At 42.2% G+C, this 17181-nt stretch overlaps 1 protein-coding gene across 1 annotated transcript in view; it reads right to left on the reverse strand.

Annotated features, from left to right (window-relative positions):
• The window catches only part of CNTNAP5 (contactin associated protein family member 5), a 274435-nt gene extending 260181 nt beyond the window's left edge, over window positions 1–14254 (reverse strand). Inside the window, exon 1 of the mRNA XM_065637507.1 lies at window positions 14179–14254. Coding sequence (XP_065493579.1) covers window positions 14179–14254 — 76 coding nt within the window. The remainder of the gene's footprint in view (window positions 1–14178) is intronic.
• Window positions 14255–17181: the final 2927 nt, after the last annotated feature.

The following is a 17181-nucleotide window of genomic DNA, read 5'->3' on the forward strand; positions in this document are numbered from 1 at the left end:
AGGTCAACATGAGCCAGCAATGAGCATTTGCAGCCCAGAAAGCCAACTGTACCCAGTGCTGCATCAAAAGCAGCATGGCCAGCAGGTTGAGGGAGGTGATTCTGCCCCTGTATTCTGCTCTGGTCAGACCTCACCTGGAGTACTGTGTTCAGTTCTGGGGCCCCCAGCCAACATAAGGACACGGGCCTGTTGAAGCAAGTCCAGAGAAAGGTCACAAAGATGATCAGAGGGCTGGAGCATCTCTCCTATGAGGACAGGCTGAGAGATTTGGGGTTGTTCAACCTGAAGAAGAGAAAGCTCCAGGGAGACACCACAGTATCCTTCTAGGAAACCTACAAGAAAGCTGGAAATGGACTTTTTACAAGGACATGTAGTGATAGGGAAAGGGCTAATGGCTTTAAACTGAAAGAGGGTAGTTTTACATTAGATATAAAGAAGAAATTCTTCATCACAAGGGTGGTGAGGCACTGGAACAAGTTGCCCAGGGAGTAGTTGTGGATGCCCCACCCCTGGAAGTGTTCAAGGCCAGGTTGGATGGGGCTTTGAGCAACCTGCTCTAGTGGAAGGTGTCCCTACTCATGGCAGGGGGTTTGGAACCAGGCAATCTTTAAGGTCCCTCCCAACACAAAACATTCTATGATTCCATAGGTATTAATACTTTCCTTCCAGTTGAACCATTCTGACCTCTGATACTGTTTACTGGAATGTTTGACTTCGGTGAGCACACATAGCACTCAGTTCATCCTGTTTACCATTGTTTAAGTGTGCTATCACTTTCTAAATGATATGCTAAAGAATTAAATCCTCTGGACTCAACTGAAACCTGTTTACACTGTAAAACCTAACCTCAATAGCCCTAATGAGATTCTGTAACCATTTGCTTTTCAAACTACAAAGGCAGATATTTAAATGTTAAATAAACAGAGCATCAGGAACAGAAACATAATGTGACCTGAAAAATTAAGATGATTTCCCCAAAGATTCTTAGAAACAGCACTAGAAGCACTTTCTCACTTGTTCTTTCATCTGAACTGACCAAAAACCTTAGAAAACTATTCAGCCATATCTATAAGAAATCCATGAGACAAATCCTTTACTGACCTGTAAAATACCAGTGCTCTTCTGTGTTCAGAAAGGTCTTTTTTATTATCTTACTTACAGACACTTAATTCTACCAACATTTCAATATTTGAGCGACTCAGCTTTTGTTCTAGCTGAAAATGAAACCACAACAACTAAGTAGCTTGATGTTGCAGACTGCCAGATCTCAGGTCTTTGACAAAGTCAGTATAATTGAAATTGCTCTAGCCAGAAAAACAAACAAAGAACAAAGCTGGGAAATAGCAGCAGGGAAAAGCAGCCATTTCTGACTCTTGCTATCAGGAGGGAGAAGACTGAAAACAGTAGTTAGTGCATATGGGAAGGTCCAAACTCGTGAAGGATGTGGTCCTATTTCCCATTCTTTTCTGTTTGAACCTCAACCTGTTCCATCAACAGCCAGAAATTTTCCAAAACTCCAGCAGAGATAAAACAGACATGACTTATTCTGAATTCCCCCTGAATCTATTTTAATGAAATCTTCCCTTACCCCAGGGAAGCTTAATCAAAAAAGCAACCCATCAAATTACTGACTTAACATAGGCAGATTTGCTCTAAGCCTTGTTCATTTGCCTAGCTGATGACTGTTTCACTTCGTTTTGATCTTCTTGGTCACTTCAGTGAATGGAGTGAGGCTGTGTGTTATGTGCTGTTTATTCATAATACTTTAAGTATGAGCATAAGGTTTTTTTGTTAGTATATGTAAGAATATCACAAGAAGCAGTTTTTAATCACTCTGACAAAATTATCATGTAGTGCAATAATCATATGACTGCATTTGGCTTTAAACATACTAGTAGTAGCCCCAGACTTGCTCTTTCGCCCTCTGTTTTGTACAAGAATAGCCTCAATGAAATAGATGGACTTATCATCAATGACTCTCACCTTCTTTTATATATTTACACTCAAAAGTAGGTTATGGACATGTGAAAGAGGAGGGTTTTTCCATCACCAATACTTCCTAGTTGAAAAAAAAACTACAAGTAGATATATATATTGTGGATATCTAAGAAGAACTAAACTTTGCTACCTTCAATATCAATTTAGTGAGTTTCCTATTTCGTAGTTAAGGACTATTCCAAAACCACTTTTCATTCCTTGAGGGTTAAAATGATGGGTTTACTAGTCCCAGACTAGAACAGTCCAGCTGTTCTCAAACTAGCTATTTCCTCAGAGCCATCAAGGACTGCCACCAATCAGTGGCATACTTACAAATATGCTGAAAAAGTAGAAAATGCGTTTGCATTCATATGTAGTCTTCAGAGCAGAGATTTCACTGTTATCATCACTGGCATGAAGAGATCCTCCCAGTAAGATGAAGACCTTGTGCTTCACACTTACTAACACAGAAAACCCATTCCTATCCTGAAGGAGTCTAAATCAATTACCCTTCTCTGTGAATCTTGTGGAAGAGAAGAACAGGCACTTCCAGCTGTGAACTGTTTTTCTCCCAGCCTGAACACTGAATTAAGTGCCTGTCGTGGAATTTACAAAGCTTAGCTTGAACATGACTTGATAGATTTGCTCTAAATTTCCTCTAAGCTAAGATTACAGTTTCCCTTAAAGTAAAAATAAAAGGGAATAACCCTTCTCTTGTGTAGTTCCTTTGGCTATCTCAGGACAGTGCTTTCTAGTCATATTTAATTGGAAGTCACCAGGGAGAACCAACACAATCACAATGGTTTAGAGACTCCATTACTTGTTGATGCAGTCAGTACTTTTAAAATAAGTGTGCTAACAGTATTATTACTTACATTAAGTTACTCCCTAGCATAAGGGCCACTTTCTTTAACTCCTGTTGTTAGGTTTAAGTCTGTATACACTAGAAGAGATTAACATTTAGCCCTAATGAGATAAACCAGGTAAACTCAAGCTCAAAGCAATTAAGCACGTCACCTAATGATGCCCAGGAAGACTTCCAAAAAGTGAAGCATCAGATCTAATCCTTTCAAATTTGAAGATGATGCCTTGCCCCCGACATCCACAGTTTCATCCTAACACTTAGGAGCTTTATGTTAATTTTCATATGCTACATTTTTCAGTGCCGCAGAAAAACAGATAATTGCACTAGTAATTGTGGTGTTCCCCTGTAAAGTCTGTCAGGTGTTAGAATACTGACCCCAGTGCCTGTGCTAATTAGATGAAGTTGCAAAAAAAAAACAGGCATTATGAAGCAGACACTACTAAGGTTGCAGGGGGAAGGTCAGACAGGGTAGGAGGAAAATCTGTTCTGCTACAGCTCTAACTAACTGTCTGCTTGTAATCAGAGAAAGGCTGTCAAATCAGGACTTCCTTATTTAATTCACACAATCCATTGATGTCCAGACCCAATGACAGAATTGGTGGGGTTTGGATCAAGCCTGTCACAGCAAGTGAAATAACATATATTTGCTGTGAAATGAAATGAGTCATAGAGGTTGATACCTGCTTCCATAAGCTGAAGTGGAAAATGACTCCTGATTTAGTGAGATCTTTTTTTATCTATTCTGCTGAGGTCTCCAGAAAGTAGGCCACCTCTTTCATATTGGTTGACCTTGCCCAACGAAGCCAATCACCGCTCCTGAGCAAAAGTACAGATGAAAAGCACATCTCCATTGCTTTTCTGAAAAGCACTTGGGGCTTTTGCAAACACTCACTGATGAATGTGGTTGTGTAAAGGAGATTGTAATCCAGACTTGTAATGAGGCAGTAAATAGACTGCTTCAACTTGTGCGGCCTCTCTGGAGAAGGCCCCAGGGAACTGTACCAGTTACCAGATGCAGATTTCAAAAAGAGGAGAGTTTATAATTTGCCAACAAATCTAATTTTATAGTTAAAATGTCTAATGTTAGTGCCTTTAGGGAAGCTTGGAACTCAGGAATGACTGACAATACTAGTTTTCAGCCTGATTCAGTTCATCCTTTCCTCCAAATAATACCTGGTTGCAGCATATATGCTTCACGTGAATGGCAGAGCCAAACTCTTCAATTCTTTGGTGGCATTCCTAGAGCACAGAAACCATACAGCAGCTCTCCACTGGAAAACTGGGCAAGAAAACAAGAGAAATGACTCAATATACTACTTCTGAGTGGGGGGATAGGGATGGGAAAAACTGTAGGATTTAATTTTTTTAAATGTATGTGTGCAGACTTCTCTACACTGTCATCAGCAACCTCATGTACCTAGTGTTACTAACAAAAAGTGAGTTATATGTTTTCCAGGCTGGAAAACAAGTTTTCATCTGTCCACCAAGGAGCACCGGTAATGTGAGCTCATACCTGCCTGGAAGACAGACAACCAATCAGCACTTCAGAGCATTTAAAATGTTTTCTGTAATGCTTGTAAAAAATTATCACAATGTAATTCTATGTGTTATAATGGCTAGCATTAATCTTGACTCAACAGAACAAGACCCAGGAAACAGAACAACTGTTGGCTAAAAAACACAAAGAAGAATGCAAAAGGGTGTGCAACTTCAACTTATTATATTGTCAATAAGTTTGATACAAGGTTGGCATAGAATAATGACAACAGACCAGGTCAATGAACTCTCATATGATGTACTCAAAAGCAGCAGCAACCAGAGGGAAAATGAATAGTTCTTCCTACTGACAGGTACGAACATCTTATATTGCATACATTGCCAGACATGTTTTAAGGAGAATAAACTTCACAGAAGAATGATAACAAGGATTTACACACTGGATGAACTGACTTCTGAGGAAAAGATGACCTGAAATTCAAGTAGGAGTCATTCCCTTTGTTTTCAGGAAGTTTAGATCAGGCCCTATATGAACTGAATCTTCACAAGAATTCAGTGAGTAACCATCCAAGAATAATAAGAATTAATATTACATGTAAGGTAAGTTCTGCACTTAAGAAACAGAGCTGCAAAAAGGAAATTTTGTAATCTATAAATATTTTAATGCTGCAAGCTATATCTGATTGAAGTCAAACTTTCATTTTCTTTTCCAAACAAAGAGTCTCTAAAAAATGTCATAACTGTTTAATCTTGCTAGGTCTTGAAGGACATTCTTCCTCTAAAATTAAAATGTGAACTATTTTGATACAAAACTTAAAAATAATAAAGCAACACATACCAACCCCTCTGAATTTTTCAGGGTAGGTAATAAGAAATCCAATGGCACTGTTCTTTCTGTGTGAGGCTTCTATTCTCCCTCTCTCTGCTGCTCTGTTTTGTGTCCACATGAGCAGCTGCACCAAGGGTAGGGCAGCCTACAGATGAAGTGCCACCTAGAAGCCAATCCATCCAAGTTCATATTCTATTTTTTAAGATACTTTCTAGGTAGCTTTAGACAAAACGCTTCAGCTCATCTGAAGCACGATCCTCGGTAGAGGTGCCAATGCACCCCCCTCCTGCTGACATGACTGTCCAGGAGTAGATGCGCAGATGCCCACCGGGATTGTCCAAGTACACAGCATCCTGCATGCTCTAGAGCATGTGCTCTGGTTAGGAGAGGTTCACTGTGGGAGTCTTCACAGACAAGTATAGACCATGGGAAGACCATGAAACTTTACATCTACTTAAAAGCCAATTTCATTACTCATAGAGGTGGTTTCCCCAGAATTATTCAGAATAGCAAGTGCACTATGCATGCTCCCAGGGCCAGCTTTAGAGGACCATGTCCTGTGAACAGAAGCTCCCTCTCCACTTTGCTTGCTATTTCTGTTGGGTTTAACTTACCATCTGTATTGCGGAGAATGTGTGCTCCCTAGCTCATTCTCCTGTGGGGCAGACATTTCTCATAATCTATTAAATATTTAGACTTCCATATAGCAAGTAATGCTGTTAACTTGTTTGACTTAAATTATATCCCACTGGCAAATCAAATTAGAGAAGATTTGAGTAAATCTACCTTTTAAAACAAAAGGAGATTTACTCCATGTTCAGCCATTTGTGGGATTAACTTTTTAATGGGTTCTTATGTGCACAGTGTTTTTGTTTTCATGGATACTAGAAGAGGATAAATTATTCATCGGGGAAAAAAAAATCTTCAACGTGCATTTTCATAGCATTTTTAGTCCCTTTTGTCTTATTCATAAATCACTCCTCATTACTACAAATGAATGCATTACTCCTAAGAGTTCACTGATGATTCACTTGGACCATTAATTCAGACTTCCTCATTTAATGCATTAGGAAGTTGCCACTAGTAATGGGAAACTAGGAGAAGATCCTTTGTGACCTCCGCTCTTCCACTACAGAGAACAGACTCCATCTCCTGCTCCTTATGCATAACTTTATAGGCATACCAGATATTCTCCAGTAAAAAAAAAAAAATGTAATTTCCCCTCCTGCTCCAGTGATAAATTTGTATGGAGACAAGGAAGAAAATGGCTTTATTAATGCTCAGTAGGTTGTTTTTATGACCTAGAAGTAGGACAGAGAGCAATGGCTCATAGCATCTACATCAGAAGCGGGGGCAATTTAGGCCCAAACATAGAGAGACATCACTGAACTAATATGTGAATGACTGCAGCTATGTCACTAGTGACATAGATCACAAGGTATTTGTCTGTGTTCCTGGACTGCTGACAAGCTGTCATCAGTGAAAACCCACTGTCATTGAGGAACAATGCCTCACCATTGAGAGTAGAAGTAAATGGAACTTGCCAATTCTTATCCTGGCAGTGCAGCATTTATCAACTCCTTATTGCCCAGCTGGGAACAAAGAGAGGATTCTACCTATTTGAAAATTATTATTATTATTTATTACTATATTGGCAACACAGTGCACTGAACAGTTTTAGAAGAAAAATTTATGCTCCAGAATTCCTAAGGGCCAATACTCAATCCTTCTCAATACACACAATAAAACAGAGAACGAAAAAGCATTTATTTCCTTTCCAGTCCAATTCCTACTGTGCCACAAGGGTTAGTATTGAATACCATTCTGTTTCATGCATTGGAGCTCTGTGCTAAACTGTAATTACCAGTGTCAAAAGAGAAGGTTTCCCTAGAATGATACTATAGTTATTCTTTGCAGTTTCCACTGCTGCAGGTGTTGCTGAACGTCTTTTGAGTATTTCTGGGTACCAGGAGAGGAGTGCAGAGTGTCCTACTGCAACTCTATGCTCTTTTATCCCATAAAGATCAGAGAGATCCCAGTTTGGAAAAGAGTGCATTAACACCAGCTACTGAAAACATTTTATAGTCTAGAATGGCATGAATGAACAATTACAAAGTTAGCATTTCCTTGGTCTTGCTCTTATGAATCCATGTAGCAGTGATGGTCATTAAGAACAACCCTTAACTTCACATTCAGAATCGTGTTGTCCAGCTTGGAAGCAGTCCTAGTGTATTATAAACTAATCACTGGTGTAACATGTCTGATGTTGACTATGACAGGAGGGAGTCACAGAGGCTCTTCCCAGTAAACCTTGAGCACCTACATCCAGCTCATCAATAAATCAGCCTCTGTGGTCAGGAATCTGAACTTCCCTTGCCCAATACAAGCACACCAATACAATCCTGGATCTGAAATCACCTCCACATCTCGAATCACGGTGATGTTGATGCATGTTACTTTAAATTTAGTTATGTAATGACGATTTGTGACAAAACAGAAATTATTGAGCTGCTGTTATCCAAAGCCAGTTTAAATTAGACTCAAACATAAAAATCTACCAGTTTACTTTAAAACCCATCTGCACCCTGGTTCACTAGAAACCTCCTTCTACCTGCAAAACCCCACCACACAGGGGTCTGAGTCCAAGCCTGACTCCTCTCTCTGATTTGGCACCTGCATAGGATGATGACAAAAGTTACACTGCTATGCTGCCACTGATACAGAGGGAGAACAAGGTACTAGTAACACTTTTGCCACGCGAATCATTTCTTGCCATTTCTTTCTGATACTAAAACCTTCTTCTAAACCAGGAAACAGTCTCCATATATATATATACACACACACTAAGAGTAGAACAAGCATGTCCCTCACAAAATTATTTCCACAGACAATTTCTGTCACGGAAGAAAATTTTTTTATCGCGGATGTCCACAAACTCATCACATCCTATTGCCCTGTCTGTAGGACAACTCTGATATTTGGAGTTATTCAGTGCCCATGCAAGTTGAGACCTCTGAGGTTGCACTAGAGACTGAGAGGCTGATCACTGGTGAGGTCTTTATTATAGTAGAGGAACACTGGATAAAATAAAAGCTACCATTACCTAGGTGACCACTTTGTGAGCTCTGTACCTTATTTTCAGTTAATATGCTACAATTGTACATTCAAAAAAAAAATCAAATCTGCATGCTTTTAATTCACAGGTTACAAAACACAATAATAATTGATCCAACCAGTATGCTAATACTTATTCAGTATTGTAAATAGGTAGGTTCATCCAATTTCCACTGCTTTATACAGAACCTTTGTTGATAATCTCTAGAGCACAAACTTCTGTAGGAAATGGACAAAGTTAAAGTTCCAGCAAATATTTGAAAGAATGTAGAAAACCAGCTAGTATTATGCAGAGGCAAAACACGGCCAGAAGGATGGGATTTCCTCTCCTAGAATACAGATCAGGCAAGATCCTTCATGATAGTTACAAATGGCTTCATGCTCTCTCTCTAACCAAGTTACTTTATTTTTTTGAAGAAAATACCATCTGTGTATCTATTTTGAAGGGCAGCTAGATCATCATACTATGAACACCCAAATTTATAACTGCTTAACAGAGAAGATCATGAAAAACAAATAAATCAATGTTTTGGCATCTTTTTCCTCTAGATTCTATATTGCATTGTTTTCATCATTTAAAACATCATCAGTTGCACTGATCCAGTGAACAGATGGCATTATCAGCCCACAAGAATCTGCACAGGGCAGTTAGAAAATTCAGAGACAAGATTAACACAAGGAAATTAATTATCAATGATATCAGTCCAGTACTGTGCACAAAAAAAAAAAAATCTTGTTTTCCTCTGACTCCACAGGGACATGCTAATAGGTCAGCTGATGATTTCCACTTTACCAAGTGATGCATTCAAAGCCTCCAAGAATCACCTGTAACTTTAAACCTTTATTACATGAGGCTTACACTGTTCTCTTCCCCTCTTTCTTGGTTTGAATAGAGGCAGTTTAGTTAAGATTGAAAAAAATGCACAGTCCATGTCTCTTAAAGACACTTTACCAAGAGCTGAAATAAAATGTTCATCTAGATCTACCTTTTATTTTCTCTTTTGCATCCTTCCTTTCTGCATAGATGCAGAAGAGATGTGTCCAGTGAGAACCACTTCCTATGGACATGATGCAAAGTGGCCTTTGTGTCAGTAAGACAGCAGCAGTCTGAAAAAGTGAATCCTACAGGACCATAATATCTTTCGCCCAATCCTGGGGGTAGAAAAACCCAGCAGAGACCTTTACTAAAAATAAATAAATGGATAAAAAGGCAGTGCAGGTTACCTGGGGCCCTGTATAGACAACTCACACCCTTGAACACTTGGTAGGACTCTGGAGGCTGGAAGGCAAAGGGAAAGGAGACACATGTAGGGAGCCTCTCATGTGTCATGCCAGCAGATATACCTGTGGTTCTGTGTTTCTCCCATTATCATTTCTCTGGGAGCACGTAGGGTAAGAGAGTAATTCAAGTTCGCTAAATGAGCTAAAACCTGTCACATCTATAGAAAATGCATTTTGCGGACTAAAAATAAATAAATGCCATCCCACACTCCCACTGCCTCTGGATTCTTATTGATTTCAGTATTCAGCTATCCAAACTTCACTTACTTCAAATAGCAGCAGAGAAAGGGGAGGGAGGGGAAGAGGAGACGGAGAGTAATCCATGGATTTAGAAATGATTATATATAGCAGGGAAAATATGAATATTATCTAACAACACAGCACAGGACACGATCACACCATATGGGACCAACTCAATCGATCTCAAAGTGATTAAAAAACATTCACCAGTTCTATACTCAGTGACATGCTGGCAGAAACCCGGACTTGCCATGTGCCGGGAGAGCTTTGTGAGAGTGTTGCTCTACCCAGAATCACCATATTTTCCACTTGAAGTCTATACTTTATACAAATGTACCAAGCACATTTAAAAACAATTTGTTCTTGCTGTTAATTTATATTAAACATCCTGCTGCATTCTTACGACATTAAGAGCAAAAAAAAAAAAAAAAGACCAAGCAGACAATGTATTTGATACTGCAGCGATAATAACCCTGGAGAGATTCCTGTGGGCTGGCAATGCCATCTGCCTAGTGGATGCAGAATCCAAACACCATTGTAGTCCATGAAAAGACCGTTCTTTGTCTTTAGGACTGATTCGGAGCCAATAAGTGCTGGTGGAGTCAAACTGATCGAATGCTAGATAATGACAGACATGCAAGACAAGCAGTGATCAGCAGTGGATCCCTTGGACTTTGCCGTGGCAGGAATCTTTCTCTGAAGAAATCTTATTATTATGTAATCATTTCTTTGTTTTTCTATCTGAAGGCATGAAAAAGCTAACATTTGGATGTTTCTATCCCTGCATGGAACTACAAGGAGGAAAGCATGCCTGAATACTAGTTCTCTTGTCAAAAATATTTAAGTATTGGAGCCAGAGGAAAAGCCATAGATGTGTGTCTGAAACACTATACTCAGCCTGCAAGAAAATGAGCCGCAGGCTGAGATCAGATGATCAATATTCTACCTGTTTCAGCAGATCTCTTCAAAACTTAGTATTTCTGACCACATGGGTAGAAAGGTCACTGTTTAAGAGACCTCTTACCTTTACCACTGTTGAACTGACAGGTCTCATTCATGTTGTTACAATTCCTGAATACATCTGCTGATCATGATGGCCTGAAGTATTCAGAGTCAAATTTTCTCCTGTAAGTTTTCACTTACACTTGCCTGATTCCTGCATAGTTATAATTAATTTAGATCACTGTAAAGGAAGACTAAAATCACAGTAAACACTTTTGTTGCCTAGAAAATAGAAGGTCTCCTTGTCCAAGAAAATGTATGTTTTATTCAAATGTTGAAAGTTTTTTTTTCTATTTTAAAATAAATAGAAATACAGACACACACTACCTGCCTTTTAACTGAATAGAGTTAGTAAGACAGTCTCCTGTAAGGCCACATCCAAATCTGCTGCACAACAGTGGACCATACATTGACCATATATTTCAATAAGTAGTTCAATAGGACATCCGACTCTACAACACACTGAATTTCTGCAGCTTCGGCTGACAGTTATGACCAGGTTTAAGTGAAAGGTTTGAAAGTCTCATGACGTGTAAAATAATAGGAAAAATTTTTAAGATACATGACACCAAACGAGGCGTAAGGCCACTAACCAGGAACACTTCTGTGATTCTTTTCTGCAGCTGCAGACTGGCCCTGAACTGCTATGTCAAAGGGGTTGGGAAAAACATAAGTTCATTTCTCTTTTCTTGTTTTCACTCTTTCCCCCTCCCTCCAACTTTAAAAAGGAAAAAGAAACTGAAGAAAATTGCTTTCAACAACTGGAAATCTAGACTTCCCAAAGCTACTAAGGTTTCCAGATCACAGAATAAGCTGCTGAAGGGCAACTAATTTGTTATATAGCAGTCAAGGCTTTGTGTCTCCTTGTCTACCTGATGAATGTAGAAGTTTCCGTTCCCCCAGATATCTGTATGCAACCCATTTCCAAGTTACATACATGGCTATTTATTAATTTTCTAGCAATCAGTGTCCTGGGGAGAAATCCTATTGCCACTCTACTTACCTAATGTAATAACTTATTGCAAAAAGCAAAGTGGGAGGAATTTCTTATGTTAGTATTTGGTAATTTTGATCTTTTTAATGATGTCTACTGACCCCTAGCCTGTAACCGAGTTTCAAAACAGTTTCTTTATCAATTCTTCATTTAATTAAAACCTATTAAACTATTACCAAAGAGGAAATTGGAATCAAATATCTCAGTGGTGGTGACCATTTTGACTTACTTAGGATTTTTACTTTACAGAAACTAAAATGTAAGGAGACTCATTTTAAGAGTTTCTTAATTTAGAGGCAAGGGAAAAAAAAAAAATCAGATTAATGCCTTGCTAGATATTCAGAAGAAAACTAAATAAGTTGCATTCTTCCTTCCAAGTTCTGTCCCAAGTTCTCTTCTTGTTTGCAAAACCCATCAGAAACAAGCCTGTTGAAGCCGTTGTAAATATACCAGCGTAAGCACCGGAATGCCATTTCTTTGGCCAAACTGTTCAAATCGAAGAAGGCATAGAGCAATGGTTTTACATTTGCACCTTGGCTTTCAAGCTCCTGACAGTGGCTTGCATTGAAGGTCCCAACTTGGGGAATTTGTTGACTTCTTTTGGAAAGTTTACTGGGTACCTGGAAGCTCAGTAATCCTTAAAAGCTATGGCACTTTCATGTAACTATTTAAATATAGTTCAGAACTTATGGGTAAAAATACTAAATGTTATGTGCCTATATTTAAGATTCCTTAGCCCAAAAACAAGGAAAGGAGCACAGCTTCCCTGAGCTCCAACACACAGAGATGATTTAAGAAGGTGATGAATTTTCATACTAGATGCAATTATTGACGTCCGTGTGTGCACACAGGTATCTTCACATGTGCAGCTAACGAGGTTTCTAGGGAACTTGTAGTAATTACAGATTCACAGGCTCCTTCACTCAGCTCCTTGCAAAGCACTTACAGCTGATTCCATGCTAATTCATTGCTCAATGAATAAGTAAAATCTAAAAATAATAAAACCATTGATCATTATGCTTTAAAAAGATTGACTCCTAAATATTTAGGAAGCAGTGTGTATTCAACGGAAATGTTTATTGGCACTAGGAAATTAAACTGTCACCCGTGAAATAGTAAAACTCATTAATGCAGAGTTTCTTTTTAAGCGTTAGGAATTAACTTTATGACCGCATCAGTAATAGCAAGCCTCAGCCTTAAATCGCCTGCCATTTAGTATTCGTGAACATTATTAAAACATATTAACCGTAATTTAATTGACTGAAAATTAAAAGAGGAAAAAGAAAAGGAGAAAAGATAAAAGTTCCCCGCCTTCAGCGCGGTGGCTCATTTGGCAGCAATTAGCGGGGGGCAGCGCTGGCCGCGCGCCCCAGCCGGGCAGGGACGGGGCAGCCGCCGCGCGCCGCCGGCGGGGCAACAGCGCCCTCTAGCGCCCGCCGCGCCCCGGCCGGGCCCCCGCCTTCCCAGCGCTGCCCGACGGGCCGCGTCCGCGGGGAGGCCGCGCACGGCGGGGCTCCGCTCCCTGCGCTATCGGCCTCCCCCTCACCCACCCGCGCTGTCCCAGGGTAGAGCAGGTCATGGAGCATCTCCGTTCCCCCAGGCCTACCGGCGCCAGAGGTCCCCGGCTGCACCGCGCTCGCCGAAGCGCCCATAGAGCCCGCCGCGGCACTGCAGAACCCGGCGGGGAGGGAGGCTCCTGCCTGAGGGGACAGACCCGCTGGCACCGCCCTTCGGGCCATGAGCGATAGGTGGGAAACTTACCGGGGGCTATCTCCCGAAGAAGAGGGAGGGAACAACTGTTTCCCACCCGGGATGCTGCGAGGGTGCGAGGACGCCGAGCACGTCCCAAGACCCAGCCGCGCCCGTGAAAACCGACGGCACCCGCTGGGCAGGGGGACGAACCTACGTGCCACCAGCGCTGCTCCTCCAGGCTGGAGCGAGGCTGCCCCTGCAAAATCCTGGCACCCCCTGACTTATGCGGGAAGGACCGAGCCCTTCCAGCCGGGCAGGCAGAGGCTCACAGCTTCGGCCCCGTCCCAGCCGGCGGCGGGCAGCGGAGGCAGGGCGAGCAGCAGCGACACTGGCCGCAAAAAAATGCGGCCAGCGGAAGGACAGAAAACCGTGAGGGAAAACCAGCGAGCGGCTCGTTGCAGGCTCCAGCGGTTCCCGTTCACTTCCACGTCCACACCGCAGGACGGTGGCGAGCAATCCCTCCATCTGGCCGCAACTTCGCATTTCTAAGATCCATTAGCACACCGGAGCCGGGCTAACTTTCTTAGAGATCATGTTGTAATAACCCCCTTTTCAGGGAGGTTTTTTCCCCCCATCTCTTCCTCCCACTTCCCGCCCCAACCAACTCCTTGCGCTCCTGCTACTCACAATTTGTTGCAGTTAATCCCAGGTGCCAAAAACTGAAGAGCAGCAGAGTGAAGCCCCAGAGGGCCCGGGAATCCATGTTCAGCCCCGGAGGGGGAAGCCAGCCGCCTGCCTGTCTCCCTCGGTCCCGATCTCCGAGCGCCTCTCAGCCTCTGTGCGCTCTCTCTTTCTCCGCTCATTTACTCCATCAGCATCCAGTCACTCCGGGTGAAGGGGGAACCGGGGACGGCCGAGGGACCCTCCTCCGCAACCCTTGGAGGAACCGCTCCAAGCTCCGGCGGCAGCACCCGAGCCCAGCCCGCTCCCCCGGCTGCTGCCGCGGAAATTCACCTCCCGAGCTGCGGCTGAGAAGCAGCAGCTGGGCGCTGGGCACCTCCTTATAGGCGAGAGCCGCGCTGCACTCCACCTCCTCCCAGCCCCCTGGAAGTCACTCCTCCTCGCCTTCCAGGGAGGATCCTTGTTGCAATCTTCACGCGTTGTTGATAAGCATCAGAGTCATGGAGTAAATCAGATTCCTGGAGGAAAAAAAAAAATCTTTTTTCTTTTTTCCTTTTTTCTTTTTTCCTTTCCCCCTCTTTTAGTACTGCTGTAGCTGGAAGATTTTAAAGGGCCCCCAGCTCAGTTGCTTGTTTGCTTATAAATATCTACGTTATATATATATATACATCAAATACATACTTATAAATATTTATGTTAAATATACATACATAAAAAACACATATATGTCCTCGTTCCCAGGGCTCAACCTCATCCCTAGGGAACGTGGATGGGGCCTCGGGCGGGGCTCGTGCTTCATCTGCTCTCCTGTCGCGGCTGGTCCAGACTCCCACTGCCTAGACCTCCTGGAAGGCGAGCGGAGGTGGACCCGGGGGTCCCAGGGGAGCCGCGGAGAGCTCTCGTTAGTGCTCCCCGCCCGAAGTGGAAGGCGGCCCCCGGGGCTGCGGACCGGACCAGCCCCGCACCCAAAGGCTGCAAACCGCTCCCGGCTGGGGAAGGTGATGCTTGACAAAACCGGATTTCATGATTGATTGATTACCCGGCTGTTCAGCAGCTGAACAGGTCGAGGTTACCTTCCAAAGGGGGGTACGGGAAAGCAGACTTTAAAAAGCATCTTGCCTTCCCCTCGCGGGCAGTGTGCAGGCAGCGGGAGTGCGCCCTGAGCTGGCAGCCTGCGCCGTGCCCAGCCGCCTGCCTGCACACACGGGAGGCTAAACGTCCTTCCAGGAACTTCAGCTTAATCACTGCTGAGATCTAACCTTGTTGCTTTGCTGTGGCGTCACCCCACATCAGTAGAGTGCTGCATCAAAGTCAGGTCAAAATTACATTAGTGATTCTGCTGTAATCTGCACGGAGAGTATGTTTGGACCATTAAAGTCCTTGTGGGGGAAAGTCCCTGGTCCTCAGCCATAATCCCTCACAATAGCAAGGAATAATCAGAAGAAACAGACTCTTCACCAAAACCATCCTGACTTGTCAATGGAAAGTGGAGGTTTAAACTGCTCACATGCTGTAAGCCTCAATTAAAAAGTAAGGAGGGTGAAGGAAAGACATCGTGTTTAGCTATTGGGTGCTATATCAAAAAGAGGTGTCAGGGGACATCTTAGCTTTAAAGGGGCAGTCAGCTTGGAAAGCAAAAGTCCACGTTTAAAAAATGACCTAATTATTTCACCTTCTGTTGTTACAAGTGACACAGGTGGCACAAGGTTAAATAGGAAGGATAGCTGCCTAGCACTGAGGCTGTAAGTCAGAGTCAATAAAGGATTTAGCCAGACAAAACCAAGATTTAGGAGGAACTTAAAAGCCTAATGAACTGTCTAAATCTTCAATTTTTTGCTTTAAATACATCTCCACACACCAATGTTTCATCTTCACTCATGCAAAGACTTGACCCAGTTGCTCTGTGCTTCACTTATGCCAGAGCCCAGTGAGATTTCAGAAACTAATGGTGGGAGTCAGTCCAAGACTGACATATCTACATGAGTTGTCTGCTGTCCTGTCCAAAGGCCCCTGAAGAAGGTGTGCAGCTAATCACCCAGGAGATGTTGTGTAAAGGCACAAACACTATATTCTCTGAGCAGGGCCATTTTGGAAGGAAGTGAGCTCTGCTCATTTCCCTCAGTGGATGGGGAGAGAGGGTCTCACCTTCATGTTTTCTGATCCCAGTCAGAAACATCTCATCTTCTCCATATGTTGTATAGATTGTATAAAAGACTCTGGCTCAGAAACTAAGAAACATACTGCTTTGCTACATTAGGCCAGAAGGCTGGAATATTGAGAAAATTATGTTATTAACTTGACTTTTTCAGGTGAGTAATCAAGCTTTAGAAGTGCTAGCAGGGCTTCCAGAGCCATCACTAGAGTAAAGCTAAGCAGTAGAATGTATTGGAAAGTCTTTGACACAGTCACAAATTTGAAACTATGTATTCTGAAATTAGAAGAGGAATTCAGAAGAAGGAGATTAGATACGTAGTTTGTTGGGTTTTTTTCTTGCTTTCCTTTTACAAAATAATTAAAATTAAATGGACTGTGTTTCAAATATTTACAGTGTCTCTTTAAACTATCTGGCACAATGGCACACTTTTTAACTGACTCACTGAACTAATTAGTGGCTTGTTTATAGGGAAGCAGATGTGGAAATGAGCTATGTAGACTAATTAAAAGCCATCAATAAATATGAACCCAGTCCTGCAATGCATCCCAGTGGTCACCAATATGGATCTGACTGCAGGATTTCGACCCTGGTTACACCACTGGTGTTCAAGTGACTCTTATGAGGTGCTGGTTTCCCGCAGGCACACCTTTTCTGTAAGCTCCTTTGCATCATAAATGCCAGGCATGTTCCTTAAGATTTGTGAATGTTTGGGTGCAGGAGCATTACAACTGAGAAGTTATGGCCGGAGTGGAGGGCTAGGCAGCTGTTCTTTGCAGGAAATTATGTAAATAATGTCATGTTTAAGGGCTTTTTGCCAGCAAGATTTTTGTTAGAGTAAATTTATTAATCACTAT

The sequence above is a fragment of the Caloenas nicobarica genome, chromosome 6 (assembly GCF_036013445.1).
Source record: "Caloenas nicobarica isolate bCalNic1 chromosome 6, bCalNic1.hap1, whole genome shotgun sequence".
NCBI classification, from domain to species: domain Eukaryota; kingdom Metazoa; phylum Chordata; class Aves; order Columbiformes; family Columbidae; genus Caloenas; species Caloenas nicobarica.